The following is a 19,391-nucleotide window of genomic DNA, read 5'->3' as shown; positions in this document are numbered from 1 at the left end:
CTTTCAAAGTATCACTAACCTTCCATGGGCATGAAAATCCAGGCGCAAGAACTGATCTTCATGCGATACTGCTCTTTTGGCACGCTGGTGTTTTTGGTGTAATAAATCCACATCATATGACAGTCCTTCGTAATGTCTAATATATTTATTCAGAGGATTTCCATACTGGCCTGAAAAAAAAGAGGAAAAAAAGTAAGATCATAATAGTGACTTCTCAGATATAACAACAGCAGGTATAGGACATCTGTGGCGCAAAACACACTATGCATTTTAGCTTTCCTTTTCTCCCTTGCACATTTCAAATTCATTCTACTCTGGTCACACAGACTGAATGCACACTTGCACTTAGAATGCATTAAGTGGACCTAGGAAGGCATGTTCCACTTCAGTTTCATTGAAAAGGTGTATAGGTCATTTACTCCAGTGTGGGAATGCAAAGTGAAGAAGGATGTGGGAACAGAGTGAAGAAGGATAATAACAGATGGATGCTGACGTTGGCTCCCACCAGCTGCTGGCTACTTTATCTCAAAAATGACAGATAATGGACACCTCGTTAATGAGGAAAACAAGGCTTGGCTTATGCTGATAGAGTGGGTTGTCCTTGACTAATTATGCTAATGTGTAGGCACGTGCCTTGTGGCCCTGAGGGTATTTACTGAGAGCCCAATGATCAATAAATGTCTCTGGCATAATTCACGTGGAATCGTCTGGAGTCCATGGGGTATTGCCTTTGATCACGTTTCCCGAGGCAAGCTAGTCAGGGTTCTGCAACACCTGAGCTAAAACAGGTGTTTTGCCACACTCCAGAACTACTCCATAGCACAAACTTCATCATTGTAGCCACGTTTTGGAAATGCACTCTTGATGCAAAATACAAAATGCTCAAAAAGTGAACACCTTTATTCCGCCTCCTTAGAACTGTACTTCCAGTTTCACTCTGTGCTCATGACATCAGTCCTTTGCTTAGAATATTTATATTTCATATGTCAAGTATCCTGAAAAATTAGAAGCAGATCATGCCACCGAGCAATGCAACATTTTGTATCACATGGAATACTCCACTATATGGAGACACTTTATTAAAGCTTAATCTATGTCTGTGGATATACATTTCAGACACTTCCTTGTAAGGTAGTTATTTCTGACTGGCATTAAAAGTGTGACAAAAAATGAGGAAAGATTTTGGTCCCAACATCCTGATGGGGGAAGGGACATGCAGAACTGACCAGAGGCAATGGCATTTGACAGCTCTTCAAAGATCTGTAATCTGTAAACACAGGACCACCATAGCATTTTACTGAAATACAATAGTTTTCACTCCAAGCATCAGCAGGCAATAACAGGACAAAAAAAATACTTGTGCTGCCCAGATGTCTGTAGATATGCTGTCAAGATGTACTTTTGCCTACCACACATCCAACAGGTCAGTAATGTAAGAATTGAAGTTATGAACTTAACATAGCACTACTGTCCTCCAGACAAGGAACTGCTACATGCATTACAGACATTTGGCTAATTCGGATTTTGGGCACTTCTTCCAAATAAGTTTCTAGCCAGGATTCATCCTCTTATTAGCTAAGACATCCTAATCAATCATAGAACTCTATTCACAGTACAGTGTGTATTTCATGAGAAGTACATTTTCATATCCTCATCACCAAGGTCTCCATCCCCTCCCTCTGTACATTCAACACTGATACTCCTCACAAGTTTTAGCATACTTCTATATCAAACACCAGCACTAAACAGCTATGCATGAAAAATATTTTATCTGCCTGCCAAAAGTAAACACAGATCTTGTGTAAGATACTATTATATCAATTCAGTAACTATGATCAGAAACCAGAAGAAGTTCCAACAGTAGAAAATAACACAGAGAAACAGTGGGAAAAAAAGCCTAAACAAAACCACGTGGACTCAAACAATTTGTGAAGCAAATCATAGAATCATAGAATCAGCCAGGTTGGAAGAGACCTCCAAGATCATCCAGTCCAACCTATCACCCAGCCCTAACCAATCAACTAGACCATGGCACCAAGTGTCTTTGCAATGGAGGCAGTGCACACGGTTTCACATACAGTGAAAAACAGTTCTTATTTAAAATGTCCAATCACAAGTAAATAATTTAAATATCTGTCTGTAGCATCTACAGTCAAAAGTGAGATCATTCCAGTGGTTCTGGTTTCAAAGTCAGATTACATACACCCCAAATTACATCACGTTTCTTGATGTATTAAACATAAAAGCCAGCAAAGAATTGAAGGCCTGCAACAATGTATGTTTCACATTTGAAGGAGTAACTGCATGGTTTGATATCAACTTTTATCAGAAGCTAACGTGAAAACATTGGCCCTGTTTGAAAAAAAGCCTTGCAGTGTAATTCTATGCAATAAACATACAATCAATCCTTCTTTTCTTCTAATTGCACAGAAGCAACTGTTTCCAAAGAACAAACCAACTATTCATTACAGAAACTACGTATCAAATCACTCAAAGGGCAATTTCTTAAGTGTTACTCTGCAAAAAATCAAAATTTCTTTTAAGCTGTGACAGCAATATATTGCCAAATGTATTTGCAGAATGAACGTTTCAGCACTCTCCATTTATAGTAAAAGTTTCCATACAAATTCTTCCCTACGTGACCCCTTTGATAAACATATTCCAAAACTTTAGGTGTTTCAGTGAACTAGATGTTTTTTATGGAAACAAGGTGGCCCTATCTTTTCAGTTCACTGAGATGCAATGTGATAATATAAACTCGGGAGAGAAAATGCATTATCATTTTTACCTGCGGTAACACAATTTCATCACAAAAGGGGCACTGAAATTAATCTCTCAACCTCTTCATAAATCAAGACAGACTTGACATAAAACTGGAATTGTCTCTTGAAAGCTGTGGTACACAATGCAATCTTATCTACACTCAGAAGATGAAATCAGAATACAGAATATGCAAGTTGCTGGTTGTCTAGTTCTAAGGTAATTTCCAAATACATCCTCATGAAGAGTGTAAGACTTGCTTCCATATCACAGGAACTGCATTTCATAGTAGTTAACTACATTCTGAACGCAGAGAAATCACAATCAGAGATGTAATTTTTTTCCCTCTCCATTTTGTTTTGTCACTTTTTTCACCAGATTATATTCTTACTCGTGTATATGCAAGTGTTTGCCCCATTGTTCCTAGCTCCTCATCTACATTCAAAGCCCTCCTTTCTCAACCTCTTCTTTTAGGATGGGAACAAATTATTCAAATCATGCTTGGTTTTTCAAGAACCTGACTTAGGCCACCATATTTTTTTTTCCTGAAGAAATATCAAAGTGTAGCATTTAAGAGATCAAACAGAAAGTTTTCTCAAAAAATCTTAATTCTGCGAGAACAACAGGACACTTCAATTTAATCTCAGATGAACCTAAATGTGAGAATTCTCAGAGATTTCAAAGCAGTATTTTTCTTTATATACCAATGAGACAAATGTATCCCAAAGCTAAAGAGAAAATAAGTTGTTCTACTTAGACTACAATTCTGAGGCTGAGGGAGCTGGGAGAAGAGGAGGCTCAGGGGTGACCTTATTGCTCTCTACAACTACCTGAAGGGTGGTTGTGGCCAGGGGGAGGTTGTTCTCTTCTCTCAGGTGGCCAGTGCCAGAACGAGAGGACACAGCCTCAGGCTGCGCCAGGGGAAATTTAGGCTCGAGGTGAGGAGAAAGTTCTTCACTGAGAGAGTCATTGGACACTGGAATGGGCTGCCCGGGGAGGTGGTGGAGTCACTGTCCCTGGAGCTGTTCAAGGCAGGATTGGACGTGGCACTTAGTGCCATGGTCTAGCCTTGATCTCTGTGGTAAAGGGTTGGACTTGATGATCTATGAGGTCTCTTCCAACCTTGATAATACTGTGATACAAATTTGTCTTTCCCTGTATTTATTGTTTACCAGATTTCTCAGTACTTCTGTTTATTATTCAAAGGATTAGAATGTCTGATCACCAATAAGTACGATGAGCAACACAAAAGATGACTGAGTGAATTAATACCTTCAAATGTATTGCTTACATTTAGCAGCAACATGCACAAGATGATCTTTACCTTCTTAAAATTCAAGTAATTATATACTGTGCAGATGAACCACATGCAAGTTTCCTCATGGTACTGTAGGCTCCTGCAAGTATTCAATGCTCACTGTTGACTGTAAATAATCAAATAATAAAACTCTATTCTGATTTCCTATCACTCTTTGTCTCAAGATACAAGTCTGTTCTCATTCAGCCTTTATACATCTTAAACATTAATAGCATCTATGATTTAAGCAAGCTCATGTGAATTCTTGTCCAAATAAGATACAGAATAAATCCAAAGTTTCAGCAACCAACATGAGGAAAAATTTGAGGAAGAAGGATACTGTGCAATGTTTCAGTAGTCGCTTCCAACAATCCCACAAAATGAAGTAGAAATGCCTCCTACAGCTCAAGAACATCGATCAACCAAGTAAGATTAGTCTGAATTCAACTGTTAAAGTGATGCACAATACAAACTGACCTGACTAGAGGTACATGCTTTCTAATTCCAGCTGTATGATCCGAAAGCATCAACATTAAAGAAGGTAAGCTTCAAAATGAAGATATAAGCTGAACTTTACCTAAAGATTTTAGAACGAATCTAAATCTAGAAAGGGACACTAATAACTCATTTCAAAAACTTTGTGAAAAACTGAAGAGTTAGTAAGTTGCACTATGTGTAAATATATGTACTCCATAATTTCATGGCTATTTAACAAGTTAAATAGTTTTCAACTTTTCTGTGGTAGGAGGCTTCTAATAATGCATTGCTTAAATTGTTATAGACTATTTTTTCTCTGTATTGCAAGCTACAATTTGATACCTTCAGGCACCTAACTAAAATGTTTTAAAGCATGACAACTTACTGAAGACCAAATAACACTTTGCACCTGATCCAGGTGCCCATGTGGAAAATTGAGAGACTGCACTAAGCTGAGTCACAGTGAACAGTTTTAAAGTACTAAATACTATGACAAGACAGCAAAAGACTACTGACATTAAAAAGCCCTAAAACTATTCTCTCTGCTAAGCAAAAGCAGAGAGGGCTTTAAGTAAAAACACGTTCTGTGACCACAGGGTAACAATGCTATTTTCCCTTTCTCCAAAACTTAAAAAGAGTCCTTACATTTTAAGTACTCTCATACTGAGCACTTAACACAAACACTCTTGCTACTCTCCTCCTGCTACACCAAAGCAGTTGTGTATCATCTTGAGTATGTGCTACTTCTTAGCTTTTCTAAAAACGAGACTTCAGGTTGGGTTGAAATCAAGGCTTCAAAATGAACATGTACTTCCAGTTTCAAAAGGACATGTAACAGTAATATTGTTACAGCAGCCAAAGCCTGCAACTGATACACAATCTTCTTCTAATAAAACCAGCTACTTATCAAAAGCGACTGTCTTCTTTAGAAAGGGAGTGAAAGTAACTCAACTTTGGTAACATAAGGATTTACAGGATGCTCTGGCAAAAGTCTGTTAAATTGGAAAGAAGATTTTACTGAGGTACATGAGGCGGGAATAGCTGCAAGATGCAGATTTTGTTATTACAAGATTCTGCATCAAAAAGAAAGAGGTCTGTCACAGAACCCCAGCAGTGCACCCCAAGAAACTGTTGTAACAGTACACACAAAGATCTCAACCCGAGTGAGAAACTGCTGTCATTAATTCATTGTAATTGAAAAATTCTATGGAAAAAAAAAACTCCAGGGAATGAAGCTTTATTCTCATGGGCTTAGAAGAAAATATAAAGGAAGGAATTTAAGCCGAATTAGGTGGAGCATTTAGGCAAATGTCCCAAGGTGACAGTGCCTGTGGAATATCCTGACTTGAATTTCATGGAATAATTTATTTGGGCTGCAGTTTCCTAACTACCAATACAAGGGCAGGTCCCACTGCCCCATTTCATCCACTCCATCTCTATCCTTCCCTTATGATAGCACTATACCCCATTCAGCTGGAAAATACTTTCTCTTCTGGTAAAGCTAGTTTTTGGTTAAAGAAAAACACGTAACAAAAAAGTCAAGTCAAGATCATTTCCCTCCATTGAAAAACTCACTCATGGGTCATAGTTAACAGTGTGGCACCACCAGTATAAACAATAAACAGATGTCTGGTTTTTAGTCCCACCTTCTTTCCTCTTATGCCATGCAAGTCCTGCCTCTTTCTCCCCACTGGGCTCGGTCTGTGCAATAAACCAATGGAAGTTACATGTTAGCAAGAATCGGTTTCTTTTAAATTATCAGGTTGAATTGGCATCACATGCTATCAGACAATAGAGATGGTGAAAGAAGAGGTAGGAATGCAGAGTCAGGACAGAATCACTATACAGCAGTAACTCATTACAGTCACGCCATGGCATTTTAAAGTTGCCATCTAAACACCTGATTTTATTTACTTTTCATTACCACAGGTATTTCTGAAACAACCACCTGACAGCTGTCTGTCTCATTCAGCCATATAAAATTCATGTTTTTTAAACTCCAGATAAATGCTGGAGGTTGAGTGCCTTGCTAATGAAGGCTAGTATTCTTCTCAATTTATAGCAATGATGCAAACCAAATCACTCAGATGCTGACAGATCATAAACGTCTTCCCACAACTGCCCCCTTCTGTCCAGAAAAAAGACCAGAATTTCTCCTCCTTTAACTGAGAAATAGGCAGTTCAATATCCAGCAGCACAAGACACTTAAGACACAAGTCCAAGCAACATAGAAGAGTGTGTAGTACCAGAAAAAAATGAAATATCATACATTTGCAACAATGTTCACCATTGGATCTCTTTAGCCAAAACATGACCCCCTTTGCTAAATCCAACCTTTTGAGAGGTCTCAATAGTTCTCTTATTTTTAATGGTTGTCAGTAGAAGGAGGGCATCTTTCAGTTATTTCCATTCCTCAAAGTATACTACCATGTATGGATAATTAAGTTGTGTTTTCATATACCTGCATGCATCTTTATCACATGCAACAATACATGCTATCAAGTGCTGCAAATAATACTACTGAAACTAAGTACCACTTTGTACACTTCAAAATTGTTACCAGCACCAGCAAGCAGATCAGAGGTATTTGGGAAAATGTGGAGATTTCAGGTTGAAAAAAACTGAGATACGTGCCCTGCATTTTACCCTCTAGTATACAGTATCAATTTACAATAAACTCTACCTTTCCTCAATTATTAATGAAAAAATTACCATGGCTTTTCCTGATCTACTGGACCACTTCTTTTATGAAGTTCAGACTTATGCAGTAATAGCAAAGAAAGAGAAACTTCTGAGAGAGTCCTAAAAGTGGTTCAATATTAAATGTGATGAAGCACATGTCCAGGCCTATTTAGACCAAATTGCTGATAACCTGTCTATTTTAATCACAGACCACACAGACAGTTATAAAGCAGCATAATTCAGTCACAGCAGTACACTTCATTAGTGCAGCAACACTAATTATTGCCTTTGATCTCATTATTTTACATAATTTTAAGACCAATATGAAATTTTCCAAGCGAAACAAAAATTTCACAAATCTTTTTCCTCAAACCAACCATCTAAGCTATATCTGAACATCTAAAAATACTGCTTTTGTGATTTATACTTGTGAATTAATGTTACAATTAGTTCCATTCATGCTTTTACAACTAAAGTACTTAAAGACTCTTACAACTGAGTCCACAGAGTCTAGAGGGTATTGAGTCTAGTGTACAGACACGAAGCCTTCCATAATTCTGAAAGAAAAGTTCAAACTCAGGTATTCTGTAACAATATCTCTGACTGAACATAAAGAAGTGCATTTATTTTTTAAGTTGCAGATTAATGGAACTTTCAAAATTACTGTATCATGGGCCCACCGAGCTAGAAATAATTCACCCTTACGCTGCAAGTCCAGATTCACCTGAGCCGCTTTAATCTTAGCAGTTTGATCTACCTGCTGGTTGTTATGTTCTTCAGTGGCTCAATTCTCAGGTATATAGGCATCCTCATTATGTACTTTGACCATGAAGCTCGCTGCTCTTGCCACCATTCAGCTGCCCAGTCAGCTTTACCCCTGCATTGCCAGTTATTTTCCTTCCATTGCTGTAGCCATCCTCATAAAGCATTTCCACCATCCATGAGCCTGTATGGAGATAGACAGCTGGCTATTTCTCTTGCTCAGCAGTATCTAAAGCCAGTGGGATGGCTTTCACCTCCGCAAACTGACTTGATTCACCTTTTCTCTCAGCATCTTCTGCAACTTGTCATGTGGGAGTTGGGTTCCCACAGAAGTGGAGAATAGCAAGCTTCTCACCTTTTCTGCTTTCCCACAAGGCAGCAGGACCTGTCAGTGAAAAAATCAGATCACTTTTCATTTTCTGGCAGGTTTTGCTCTGGTGACACCCCAAAAATCTCTGCCTTCTGGGCAGTCTGTGATGACATCTAAGACTCCTGGGCAGTTAGGGCTCCCTAACTGAGCCCACTGTATTATCAGTATGATCCATGTGCTTCATATGGCATGATAGGTAAAGGAGGCTCTTTCCTTGTACATCCAGCCCAGCAGTGGCAGTTGGGGTGACAGCACAAGCTGTGTATCAGTATCAATCACCTCTGAGGCAGCTCAAACTCCTTCAAATGCTGTCAGCATTTTTTTTGGTCTGTGTAGCTGGCCTCAGCTTCTTTGTAGCTTTGACTCTAGAACCCTAGGGGTCGCCTTCATGTCTCCTAGGATGTTTTTTTGCCAAAGGCATCATAAAGTAACATGCTGTGCTCTACTAGCTGCAGTGTGGAGAGCATTTGTAACACCCTGTCTCTTGTTTGATTTGTTCAATGGCGTTCAATGTTCACAGCCCCACTGGAAATCATTCTTCTTCCAAGTCACTTGGTAGAAAGGGCTCACAATCGAAGTAGAGTCTTGGATATGCATCCTCCAGAAACTCATGACACCCAGGAAGGCCTGGCTTACCTTCTAATTGGTAGGTGGAAACATACCTGAAATTTTATTAATGACATCCATCTGACAACACCTCTGGTGCTGGATTATCCCTAGAAACTAGATCTCTCAAGCAGGTCTCTTGACCGTACTCCGCTTTGTAGTGAACCCAGCCTTCGGAAGACTCTGGATTATTTTCTTCCCTCTCACAAATATTTCTGCTGTGTCACACTGCACAATGATGTCACCAACGTACTGGAAGTGTTCCAGAACTCCACCCCATTCCAGTACAGCCTGGATCAGTCCATGGCAAACAGTGGCACTGTTTTCACCCCTGGGGCAGTTGATTCCAGGTGTACTGGACACCTCTCCAGGTAAAAAGCAAACTGTAGCTTGTGCTCTGGTACTATGGCAATGCAGAATAATGCATTAGCAATGTCAGTTGTGGAATACCATTTGGCTGGAGCTCCAGTATGTCTGGCACAGCGGCACTCATTGCTGGTGCACCCCGTTCACACCACAGTAGTCCACTGTCAGTCTCCATTCTCCACTGGATGTACACACTGGCCATATGAGATTGTTGAAGGGTTTTACTGATCACCTCCCAACTCCCCAGTTGTCAAATTAATTTATAAATAGGGATCAGGGAATCCCAGCTGATGCAATATTGCCACTGCTACAGGAGTGCAGAAGCAATCGGCACTTGCTGATTTTTAATGATTCACAGACTCATGCAGCTAGGGCAGAAACAAACTTCCCATTCCACTTTTTCAAGTCTTCCCCCAGGTCACAGATACACTGTGGTGTGTGCTTCCCAGGTTCCTTGCCTTGGACAGGAAAACACCTGCTTCTAATAGTTGAACTATGAGACTGCACAGGTGAGGAGTAGGACATGTTCTCTTGGCTTCAGTCAATCCTTCAGGACACTTCCTCCACAACTAAAACACAAACCCGTACATTACAAAAGACTTGCCTCATATTGCTACAGCAGACTAACCATTTATTCATATCTGGGTTTGTAGACTGAGGATTGCCATTCCTGTCCATATAGAGCAGTTCCAGCACAGCTAGCTCCCTCAAGAATTGGATGCCTTTCTTCATGGTGATCAATCTTCCCATATGACTTGTCATATTCTCTTTTAAGGGGTACCTGTCCCTCACACCTGCTAGAAGTAGTCTCAGAGGCTAAGGGTTTGTACTGTTTTTCCATTAACCTTGTCAATGCCCACTTCCCTAGGCAGGGATACCAGCTGCTTGGCTTTGCTACCTTTCATTTCCAGACTACTCACTCCATTTCCCCAGCACTGGATCAGACAGATGATAACAGGCTCACCTGGATGGTGACCGCTGCTATTCTGTATGTCCTGCAGCTCGTTGTGCTAGTTTGAAGCAAGCTAGAATGTTTTGGTAACAGAACTAGATAACCCCCAAACCATCACACTCGTCCAGGCATATATATCAAGTGTACCTTTGTCTCTTCCTCGTGGTCCTCTGCCGGCCCTGGCTCATCCCCACCTTTTGCAGGACAAGCTGTTTTCCTTGTGTACTTCTGTACAGAAGCGATCAATACTGGCAAAGGCTGGCTCTCGGCTGCAACTGCCATGTGTTGGCATGTTTACATGCCCAGAGACCTCTTCCTCTGTATGCTGAACAGCAATGGAGAAGAGCTCAGAAGGCATGGAGCAGGCCTCAGCACATTGCAGTGATTTGTATTTCTCAGGAACTTCTAGGCTGACAACATCCTCTTTCCAAACACTTCACCAGCTTATCAGGAACTTCCACTTGCTCAGAGATGAGATTCCAAAACACCGGAGGTGACCACCAGCCTAGGCACTTGCCCATACTCTCCAGCATACTCTGCCACCCCTAATTACCCAACTTCAGGGCAGGCCCCCAAATAGTGTTCTTAGAAATAAATTGTTTCTATGATCAAGACCAGGCACACATTTGAGAGACGCAACAGAAGCAGTCTGGTGATGGCGTCCCAGCAACATTTTAAATCCTCAAAAACTGCGTAAGTGCTCTCTTCTGTTCCATTCATCAATTGGGTGAGATAAATGATGACACAGCATACAAAACTCAACTGAACGATCAATGACATAATCAAATTATAACATATCAGACTTGCCACTGAACAGCACAAGACTACCATTCTCCTTAGCATCAGGGTGAGGAGAGAGTAGGGCATAGCCCCATCCCTACTAGCAGGGCCCGTCAGCTTGAACCAATACAATCTTTTACAGTTACAATGAGCATTTTATTCTAAAAGTTTCACACGAAATGTTAGAGGTATGTATTGGCCATAATTTCTGGGTTTCTACCCAGCATTACTAAGCTTGCTTTAAAAATCTACCCGTACTGCTGAACACTGAAAGGCATGTGCTTCTGTTACCAGCTACTGTGCTTCCTAGTGTCACAAATACTGAAGATGCCCATTCTTCTCTCAAAGAAAAAAAAAGTAACATGAATTTTTAAAATACACTTCACCAACTTGCTGCTCTGTATCCAAAGGATTGTACTTCACATGCTTTTACTGTGACTTCAGCTTCAAGATGTATTTGCCTGCCTAGAATTCAACACTGGAAACAACCCTTGCAACTGGTTAATGAATCCCTTTGAATTAATTCTGTGCCAGCGCCACTTAGTTCAGAAAACAAAGAGGCCTTGAAAAGTATGCCAATAATTAAGTCTGAAATATCTTGATAGTTTGCAAAACTGTTTGAAGGAAAAGTCACCAGCAATCTTTTGTTAATCATACAAATGGTGGGATGACCTCTGAACGTGTAAATCTGCTTGCCTTCCACTTCACAGCTTAGACTCAAATGCAATCTACTAAAGTTTCCACATACTTTTACGTTAGTTTTTCAGTACATGTGAAAGACGATGATTTGGGACTAGATTCTTTGTTAATAAACCTACCTATTGATGTATAAAGATGTTGAGCACAGGCAAACAGGAGTGGTACCAAACAAAACAGAGAAACTAAGTCCTTATCATCTGCTCCAGAAGAAGTCCACCTTTCCCGGTGTTTATTCATGTGAAAATTTGAAACTGTTTTCTCACCATGATTTGACCAATTTACCAAACAGAAAGAAACTATCCTGCTAGTTTCCTAATGCTGAAAAACAACTCATAGCGGTTGCTGTCACAAAGTTATAGGTCTCCCGTAAACCTCAGCATGTTTTTCCCTTCCCTGAGAGAGGGGAGACCATTTCTGAAGCTACGGTCACACCTCAGGGAAAACCCGGGCTCGTCGTTATTTCCTTAAGCTTCACTTTCCGTCTACCCGTGCTTCCTGGTTTCGGCGATAGGGAAGGCGAGGTTTGGGGGTGCGCCCCGCTCCACGGGCAGCGGAATACCTAAGCGGGCAACGGCAGCGCTCCCGCGCACTCGGGAGGCGCCTCCACGGCCCACCCGCCGTCTCTCCCAGACACCAGCTCCCCAGAGCCGCCGTCGTCGCCTAGCTCCGTCCGTGTGCGAGGGACTAACCAGAAGAAGGTAACAGAAAAGCGGCTCCTGAGGCCGTGGGGGATTGAAACGGAGCCTAGAGGAGGGAGTCGAGCCGGAGAAGGTACAGGCAAGCGCAGTAAGGGAAAAGAGGCCGAGGAAGAAAAGAATAACTGACTCGCTCCTCAGAGGCGGAAAGTCCCGGGAAAGGGTTGGTGACGCCGGTCCGGCCCCAGGCAGCGGCGGGAGAAGGCCCAGACAGAATAATGGGGACCGTACGCGGGAGCGGGCGACGAAGAACCACGGCCGGCGGCTCAAACCGCGGCCTGCCGCCCGAGAGCTAAAGAGCGGCGCCCCGGCGAGTGGGGCCCGCCACCCCAGCCGCGCCGCGGCAAAGAGGGGGAAGGGAAGAAGGGAAGCCGATAGCCCTAGGCCAGGGCCCCGCGGGGCTGGGCGGGCCCGGCAGCTCCTCACCTCCGGCGCCCACCGCACAGGAGAAGAGCAGGATTATCGTCCCCGCCAGATCCATCTTCACCGGGCCCAGGCCCCGCCACCGCCTACCCACAGCACATCCGCCCCAGTCGGCACCGGGATGGGGAGGGGCGAGCTCCGCGCCTCACTCCGCTTTGTCCCCCGCCGCTTTGGAGGACTGTTTCCGCCCACGAACCAGCTGCTCTCCCCAACACCTCTGGCCCCGCCGCGCTCTGCTCCGGTCCGGTCCCAGCGCCACGACTTCCTCACGCCGCCTTGCCCCCGCCCCCGCGACGCTACCGGCGGAGGCGGGTCCGCAGGGCACGCCCCGAACGTGCCAGCTGCCCCGCCTCCCGCGCATGGCGCCAGGCCTCGCTGCCTGCTGCCGCTCGGGGACGGATGGAGAGCTCTCGGCGTCAAATCAGGGCAGGCCCTAGCGGCTTGTTCCGCCCGAGACCACCTCTAGGAGCGATTTTTTTTTTTCCGGGGCTGTCGGCTTCCCAGCTGAGGCAGGGGAGCGTCATCACCCGCTACCCCTCTAGGGCTGAGGGCCGCACATCAGGTGCGGAATGGCTGCAGCCTCCTGGGTCCCTCCAACAGCCCCACCGGGGCTGGAGTGCCGATTCTGGGTGAGAAGGGTCTGCGTTCCCAGGGGAGAACGAGCTGGTAGAGAAGCTTCATTTGGACTTGTTGAGCAGGCTTCTGATTACTTTAAACCTGTATGGGAATAGCCTTCGGGCCATTCACTACAACGACACCTTACGAAAGTGTAAATGCATTACATCAGCTGGTTTCCTTTAGCCCTTGCACATTTTTCCTTGCAGAAACTAATTTACTCATTTTTCGATTTCTGGGTTAGGTTACCTATTTGTCTCGATGCTCTACGTATTGTAAAGCATTACAGTCGCCTCCACTGAACAAAAATGTCTTCATCTTGTCACTATCTTGAACAACCCTCATAGTTCAAGTGTCAAGGAAAATCCTCCGATGAAGGAGCCGTTCAGACAGAACGTTCTGCACCTTTGTCAACGTGCTAATTCTTACATTCACTTATGGTAATTAGAAGATTTCTGTATTTTAATATTACAGCTTGTCACAAGCTTCTCAGTTTGTGCTTTTCCGTTCACTGTTTCCAAAACACAAACCCACTTCCCCCGGTAACGCTGCAGCTGAGAAAAACAGAAACACAGAAATCACACAAACAGTGCGCATACTTAAGGCTGCTAAAGCTAATGCAACTTTATAAAGCACTCAGATAAAAGAACTTCCAGGAGCAGAAAAGAAGATAATTTCTTATCTTTCCAAAACTAAAACTTGCGATTAAATCATGAAGGTATAGGGAATAGGTTCATTAGACAGCACAACTGCATTGGCTCTTATATGATCTATTACACTCACTATAATAGTATTTAATAATCTAGATAATTAATAATGCAGTTAAAAGTACTAAAAACCTTTAGGAAAGCTGAACTCGCTCGCAAACCGGTAAACTCCGCGGAGCTGAGCTGAGCGCAGCGCGGCACGCCCCCTGCCGCGCTCTGCCTCCGCGCCTGCGCGTGAGACCCACCGCCCTTCTCGCGCAGCCGCGGCCCCGCCCCTGCCCGCTTCCGGCAAAACAGTCGGGGCGGGGCGGGGCAGGACCGGACGGGGCAGCTGCGGGGCCTCCGCCCTGCCTGCTCTTCGCCGTAGCCTCTAGCACTGGGTCAGGTGGCCTGTCCTGCCAAGGAGGGGGACTGGGCACTGCTGGTAACTGCACCGCCTTAGTAAAGGTGCACTAAGGCGGCCAGGAGGACGTAAGCGCTGCTCGGCCCTGGCCTACCCCATCCCACTTCATCCCACCCGGCGCCTGCCGCGCCTTGTGCCGCCCCTTCCGGGCTGGCGCCTCACCGCTGCCTCTCGCGCGGCCCGAGGGGGCGCGCTCTCCCCGCCTGTTCCCCGTGTTCCCGTTTCCCCAGACGCCGGTGCCAGAGCTGCCTTCTATGGGTTCCTACGCCTCTGCCGTGGCCCTCCGGCCCGCTAGGCCCCGCCCTCGGGGCACCCCCGCTTCTCCTCGAGACGCGTTGTGACCCGCGACTACTTCCCCCTCCCGCCCACACGGCCCTGGTGGGGCGGAGCCGTTGCTGCTACTATGGCGTCTCGGGCGCTGTTGGCGAAGGATCAGCCGCTGCAGTGCCAATAGAGAGCGAAGGACCCGGTGGCGGGCCGGGCATGGAGAGCCTGGCGCAGCCCCCGCCGCCTCCGGGCTCTCTGAAGAGGGGCGACGGGGGCGCTGCCAGCCCGCTCCTCCTGGAAGAAGTGGCGGAAGGCGAGGGAGATTGCAGGGACGGGCCGGCCTCGGCTGAGGAGGGCGGCGGACGGCACAGCCCTTCCCCTCAGCCGGACGTTGCTGCCCCGGTCCCTCTGACGGCGTCGCCCTTACGGGCCGCGGAAGGTAGTCTGTCACCTGCGGACGGCATGGGGCTGGCGACACTGGAGAGCCCCGGAGCGGCGCCTACCTCGGAAAGCGGTTCCGCGGGAGCCGTCTCCGGGAGCAGCGGGGCTCCCAGTCCGCCAGGGGAGGAGTCCCGGAGCCTGGACTCGCTGGAGTCCTTCTCCAACCTGCACTCCTGCTGTCCGAGCAGCTCCGAGCTCAACAGCGACGAGGAGGCAGTAGTGGCGGGGGCCTCCTCGGGGAGCCCGGCCCCCGAGCCTGAAGGGGATAGGCCTGCAGCAGGCTCCCAGTTCCTTTCCGCCTCCAAGGAGCGCTTTCCGGGCCAGTCGGTCTATCACATCAAGTGGGTCCGCTGGAAAGAGGAGAACACGCCCGTCATCACCCAGAACGAGAACGGACCTTGTCCGTTGCTGGCCATCATGAACGTACTGCTCCTGGCTTGGAAGGTACCGTGTGTGCGGGCGCGTCAGGGCGCCTGCCGCCGCCATGGCGGGTGCGCGCCGGGGCGGGCGGTGCCACCGGGGCAGCGCCGTGACCTGGAAACGCCAGCACCGCTGGGGCTAACGGGGCGTTTCGTGTAGTGAGGGAAGCGTTCAGGGGGCACCAGTACCCGAACCACGTTAATGCAGCGCTGGAAGTTTGTGCTGATTAAGCAGCAGGCTTATTTTTGCTGTTAAGCGCTCATCGCATGGAGAACTTGAGGTCTATTGCTAATACACTGCTTAGATGCCGCTGTCATATAGGCTTACTCTGTGGCTGCCTTAAAATAGAAGTAAAATTATACACGATGCTTTGCTAAACTGAGCAATATATGGTTTGCAGAGATGTGAGGGTTTCCAGTGAGTAAACATTGCTATTTATATCACTGAAAACATAGGATGGCATTTCGAGGAAACAGGTTATCGATGTGTATGCAGAATTGTACAAAATATAGTTTGGTTTAAATAGCTACCTCAGTAATAGGGTTACACTGTACAGTTGCACAGCACAGAGTGTATTTAAATTAACAGGTAAATAAGGTGATCTCAAGTACTGCTTTGAGACCTAGATGCTTTTGTGCCACTGTGGATAATGGGCTTCCTGTCTTAAAGCAATTCTTTTTAACTTTAAAGCCATTAAAATGTAAGGCATAATGTAATTATTAACATTTATATGTCTAGAAGTAGTTGTTGGAGAAGAGGGTAATCTATGAGGTGCATTGCAAATCATGAAGGTGTGGTACTTCTCAGGAAGTTTTGACAGTTTGAGCCAAAAGGATTGGTGAGCTGATAGAATAGAGTTGTAGAATAGTAAAGCTTTACAGAAACAGTTAATGCTTTAGTATCAAGGGGAAGAAATTTGCTATTTTAGGAGTATAAGGTTGTTCATAGTTGAAACAGGTGATGCAGGAAGAGGGCAAAATGGAAGCAATATTACAAGAACATTTAATTTCTTCTACAAGAATAACTTTGTTTAGATGAAAATAACTTTTCAGAAGATTAATGATTTTGAGTTATAACTCTTGTACATTTTTCTAAGCAGAACAGCTCATACATTAGAAGCAAAGCTATGGGTACAATGATGTAGATATTCAGCTATTGGTGGAAGTAGTACAGGGAAGTTGTGCGTGGCTCATGTATTGCCTTATGTAGGCTCTGCTATCCTCAAGAGGATATGAAGATACTATTAAGACTTCAATATTTAACACTCAATTTCAAACACTCACTTAACATCTATGGGGGGAGTGCAGGACCTTGGAGAACTACTTTATCACAAAAATAAGCATAGAAGTTGACACCCCAGAAGGGAGGGACGCCGTCCAGGAGGATCTTAACAGGGTGGCCAAGTGGGCAAGAAAGAACTGTATGAAGCTCAGTGAAGCCAAATCTAGGGTCTTGCACTTGAGAACACATAACCCAGGAATGCAGCTCAGATTGGGAGCCACCTGGCTTGAGAGCAGCGCTGTGGAGAGGGACCTGGGGGTCTTAGTGGATAAAAGCCTCAACATGAGTGAACGGTGTTGCTGTGGTGGCAATGAAAATCATCAGGAAGTTGAATTGTGTTAGTAAGGATATCACAAGCAGAGATAAAGATGTCATTTTCCTACTTTACTCTGTGCTGGTCAGTCTGCACCTTGAGTACTGTGTACAGTTTTGGTCTCTGCTGTACAAGAAGGCTGTAGACAGGCTGGAAAGGGTGCAGAGAAGTGCCACAAGAATGATCATAGGGCTGGGAGACCTGTCATACGAAGGAAGGTTGAGAGAACTGGGTTTGTTCAGCCTTGAGAAGAGAAAGCTTAAGGGAGACTTAATGACTATATATGAGTACATAAAGGGCAGCTATCATGGGTAGGGAGACTCCCTTTTACAGAGTCATATGATAAAGACAAGGGGCAATGGGTACAAGTTGCTACTAGAGAGATTTTCACTGGATGCCAGGAAAAAAAAGTTTCTCCATTCAAACTATTAGATATTGGAATGAACACCAAAGTAAGATGGTGGATTCCCCCTACATTAGACAGTTCCAAGGCCCTGCTTGACAGGTTGCTGGGCCATCATATTTAAGCTGTGTTCTTACCTGAAAAGTTGGACTAGATGGTCTTTGAGGTTCCTTGCAACCCATTGCTCTATGAATCTATGAATTTCCCAGCCTGTCAGAAAATCCTTTTGTGGATTTCCTTGTAAAATTTTAAAAATTGGAACTGCTACTTCTCTTTTATCCTCCACTTTCAATTGAGTCTATATATACAACTTGGAGGTGGTGGATTGAAGAAGCTGCATTTTTAAATGTTACAATTATGAACTAGTTTTTTTTTCTGGTGTTTTTACAGATTGCCTGTATAAACTTAATTTAAAGGTCATTTAGCATTTAGAAGGTAGAGTTGAAGAGTTCTGCCTGTGGAAGTGTTAAAGAAGTGTTTTTCTAAATAAAGAGAAACCAAAAGCAAAATGATACCAACTGAAAAAGTAATTGGTGTGTAAAATAGTGTGGTAATCATTTAGGCCCCTGTCATGGAAAGGAAAACAGGAGTGTTGAAACAAATGTTTAAAAGTGTACGCTTGAGCATGGGTTGTATTCTCTGGTGTATGGTAGTATAGGACACTCTTTTTCAGCTTATCTGAAGATGGCTCAGTTTTTCCTCAGGCCTGTGGCTCTCACTATGCAGTAAAGCTTGTTTTTTTAAGTACTTTTTGTGATCTTTGTTAGATGTAGTTCATGCAGCACTTTCTGGTAACTTGTGAAATTACATTAAACGGTATTTTGTGTAGGGGTACTGCTTCTCATGAAATACTCCATGGCAGTCATTAGATGCTAAAAGCTTGAGAGTGCTATATAATTCTACTGTGTGTTTCTTAGGTAGGATGAGATGTCATCTAGCTGAAGAGTTCTGTGAATTTTAACACACTGCACAGAAATGACACATTTGAAATGTCCAGGCAACAGAGAAAAAAAAATGTTTTGAAACATTAAATAAGTCCAATGGAAAGCATAATGTAACACAAAAATAGTATTAATACTGCCTTGAGAAGTGAATACATATAGCATATGTATTCCATACATATGGAATATGTCTAGTTCTACTAAAATTTAAGTACCTATTTAGATGATTTTAAAAATTATGTGAATGTTAGATTACTATTTATGCTTAGATGTATCCAAACTGAAGTGGTGAGAAGTTGAGTGCAAAATTTCTGCTTAGACATTTTGAGTTTCAAGTTCTTGTAAAAATAGTGCTTTTCCCCTCCCTTTCCCCAGAGGAGGTGAGTACAATATGCTCCTGCTGACATCACTTTGATTCCTTGGAGTCTGTAATGGTAGTGCCTGCTCTGAGGTTTGGCATTGGCACTTGGCACGTGATCCGGTGCCTCTTGTTGCACAGCTAAACCTCCTTATGTTTAGAATTTGCACAGATTGCTCATGTGAACTCATTCTGCCTCCAAAGGTGAGTTGCCAGTGAGCTTCTGATGAACGCTCAGCAGAGGCCTTGGCAGCCTTTCTCTCTCTATCAGTGTAATGAGTTGAGCCTGCAGATCAGTAGGCCTGTACTGTGTTTCCTAGAATAGGAAGCCTGCTTGGAGGGACTGAAGGAAACCTGTTTGAGGAAAATGTTC

At 44.3% G+C, this 19,391-nt stretch overlaps 1 protein-coding gene across 1 annotated transcript in view; it reads right to left on the bottom strand.

Moving 5' to 3' along the window:
- The window catches only part of ADAM10 (ADAM metallopeptidase domain 10), a 45,375-nt gene extending 29,550 nt beyond the window's left edge, over positions 1 to 15,825 (bottom strand). Inside the window, exons 1-2 of the mRNA XM_064157518.1 lie at positions 15,365 to 15,825; positions 20 to 170 (exon numbers count right to left, since the gene is read on the bottom strand). Coding sequence (XP_064013588.1) covers positions 20 to 170; positions 15,365 to 15,788 — 575 coding nt within the window. The 5' untranslated portion in view covers positions 15,789 to 15,825. The remainder of the gene's footprint in view (positions 1 to 19; positions 171 to 15,364) is intronic.
- Positions 15,826 to 19,391: the final 3,566 nt, after the last annotated feature.

Source organism: Pogoniulus pusillus, chromosome 17, assembly GCF_015220805.1.
Source record: "Pogoniulus pusillus isolate bPogPus1 chromosome 17, bPogPus1.pri, whole genome shotgun sequence".
NCBI classification, from domain to species: Eukaryota; Metazoa; Chordata; class Aves; order Piciformes; family Lybiidae; genus Pogoniulus; species Pogoniulus pusillus.
This window is presented reverse-complemented; position numbering and strand designations above follow the sequence as displayed.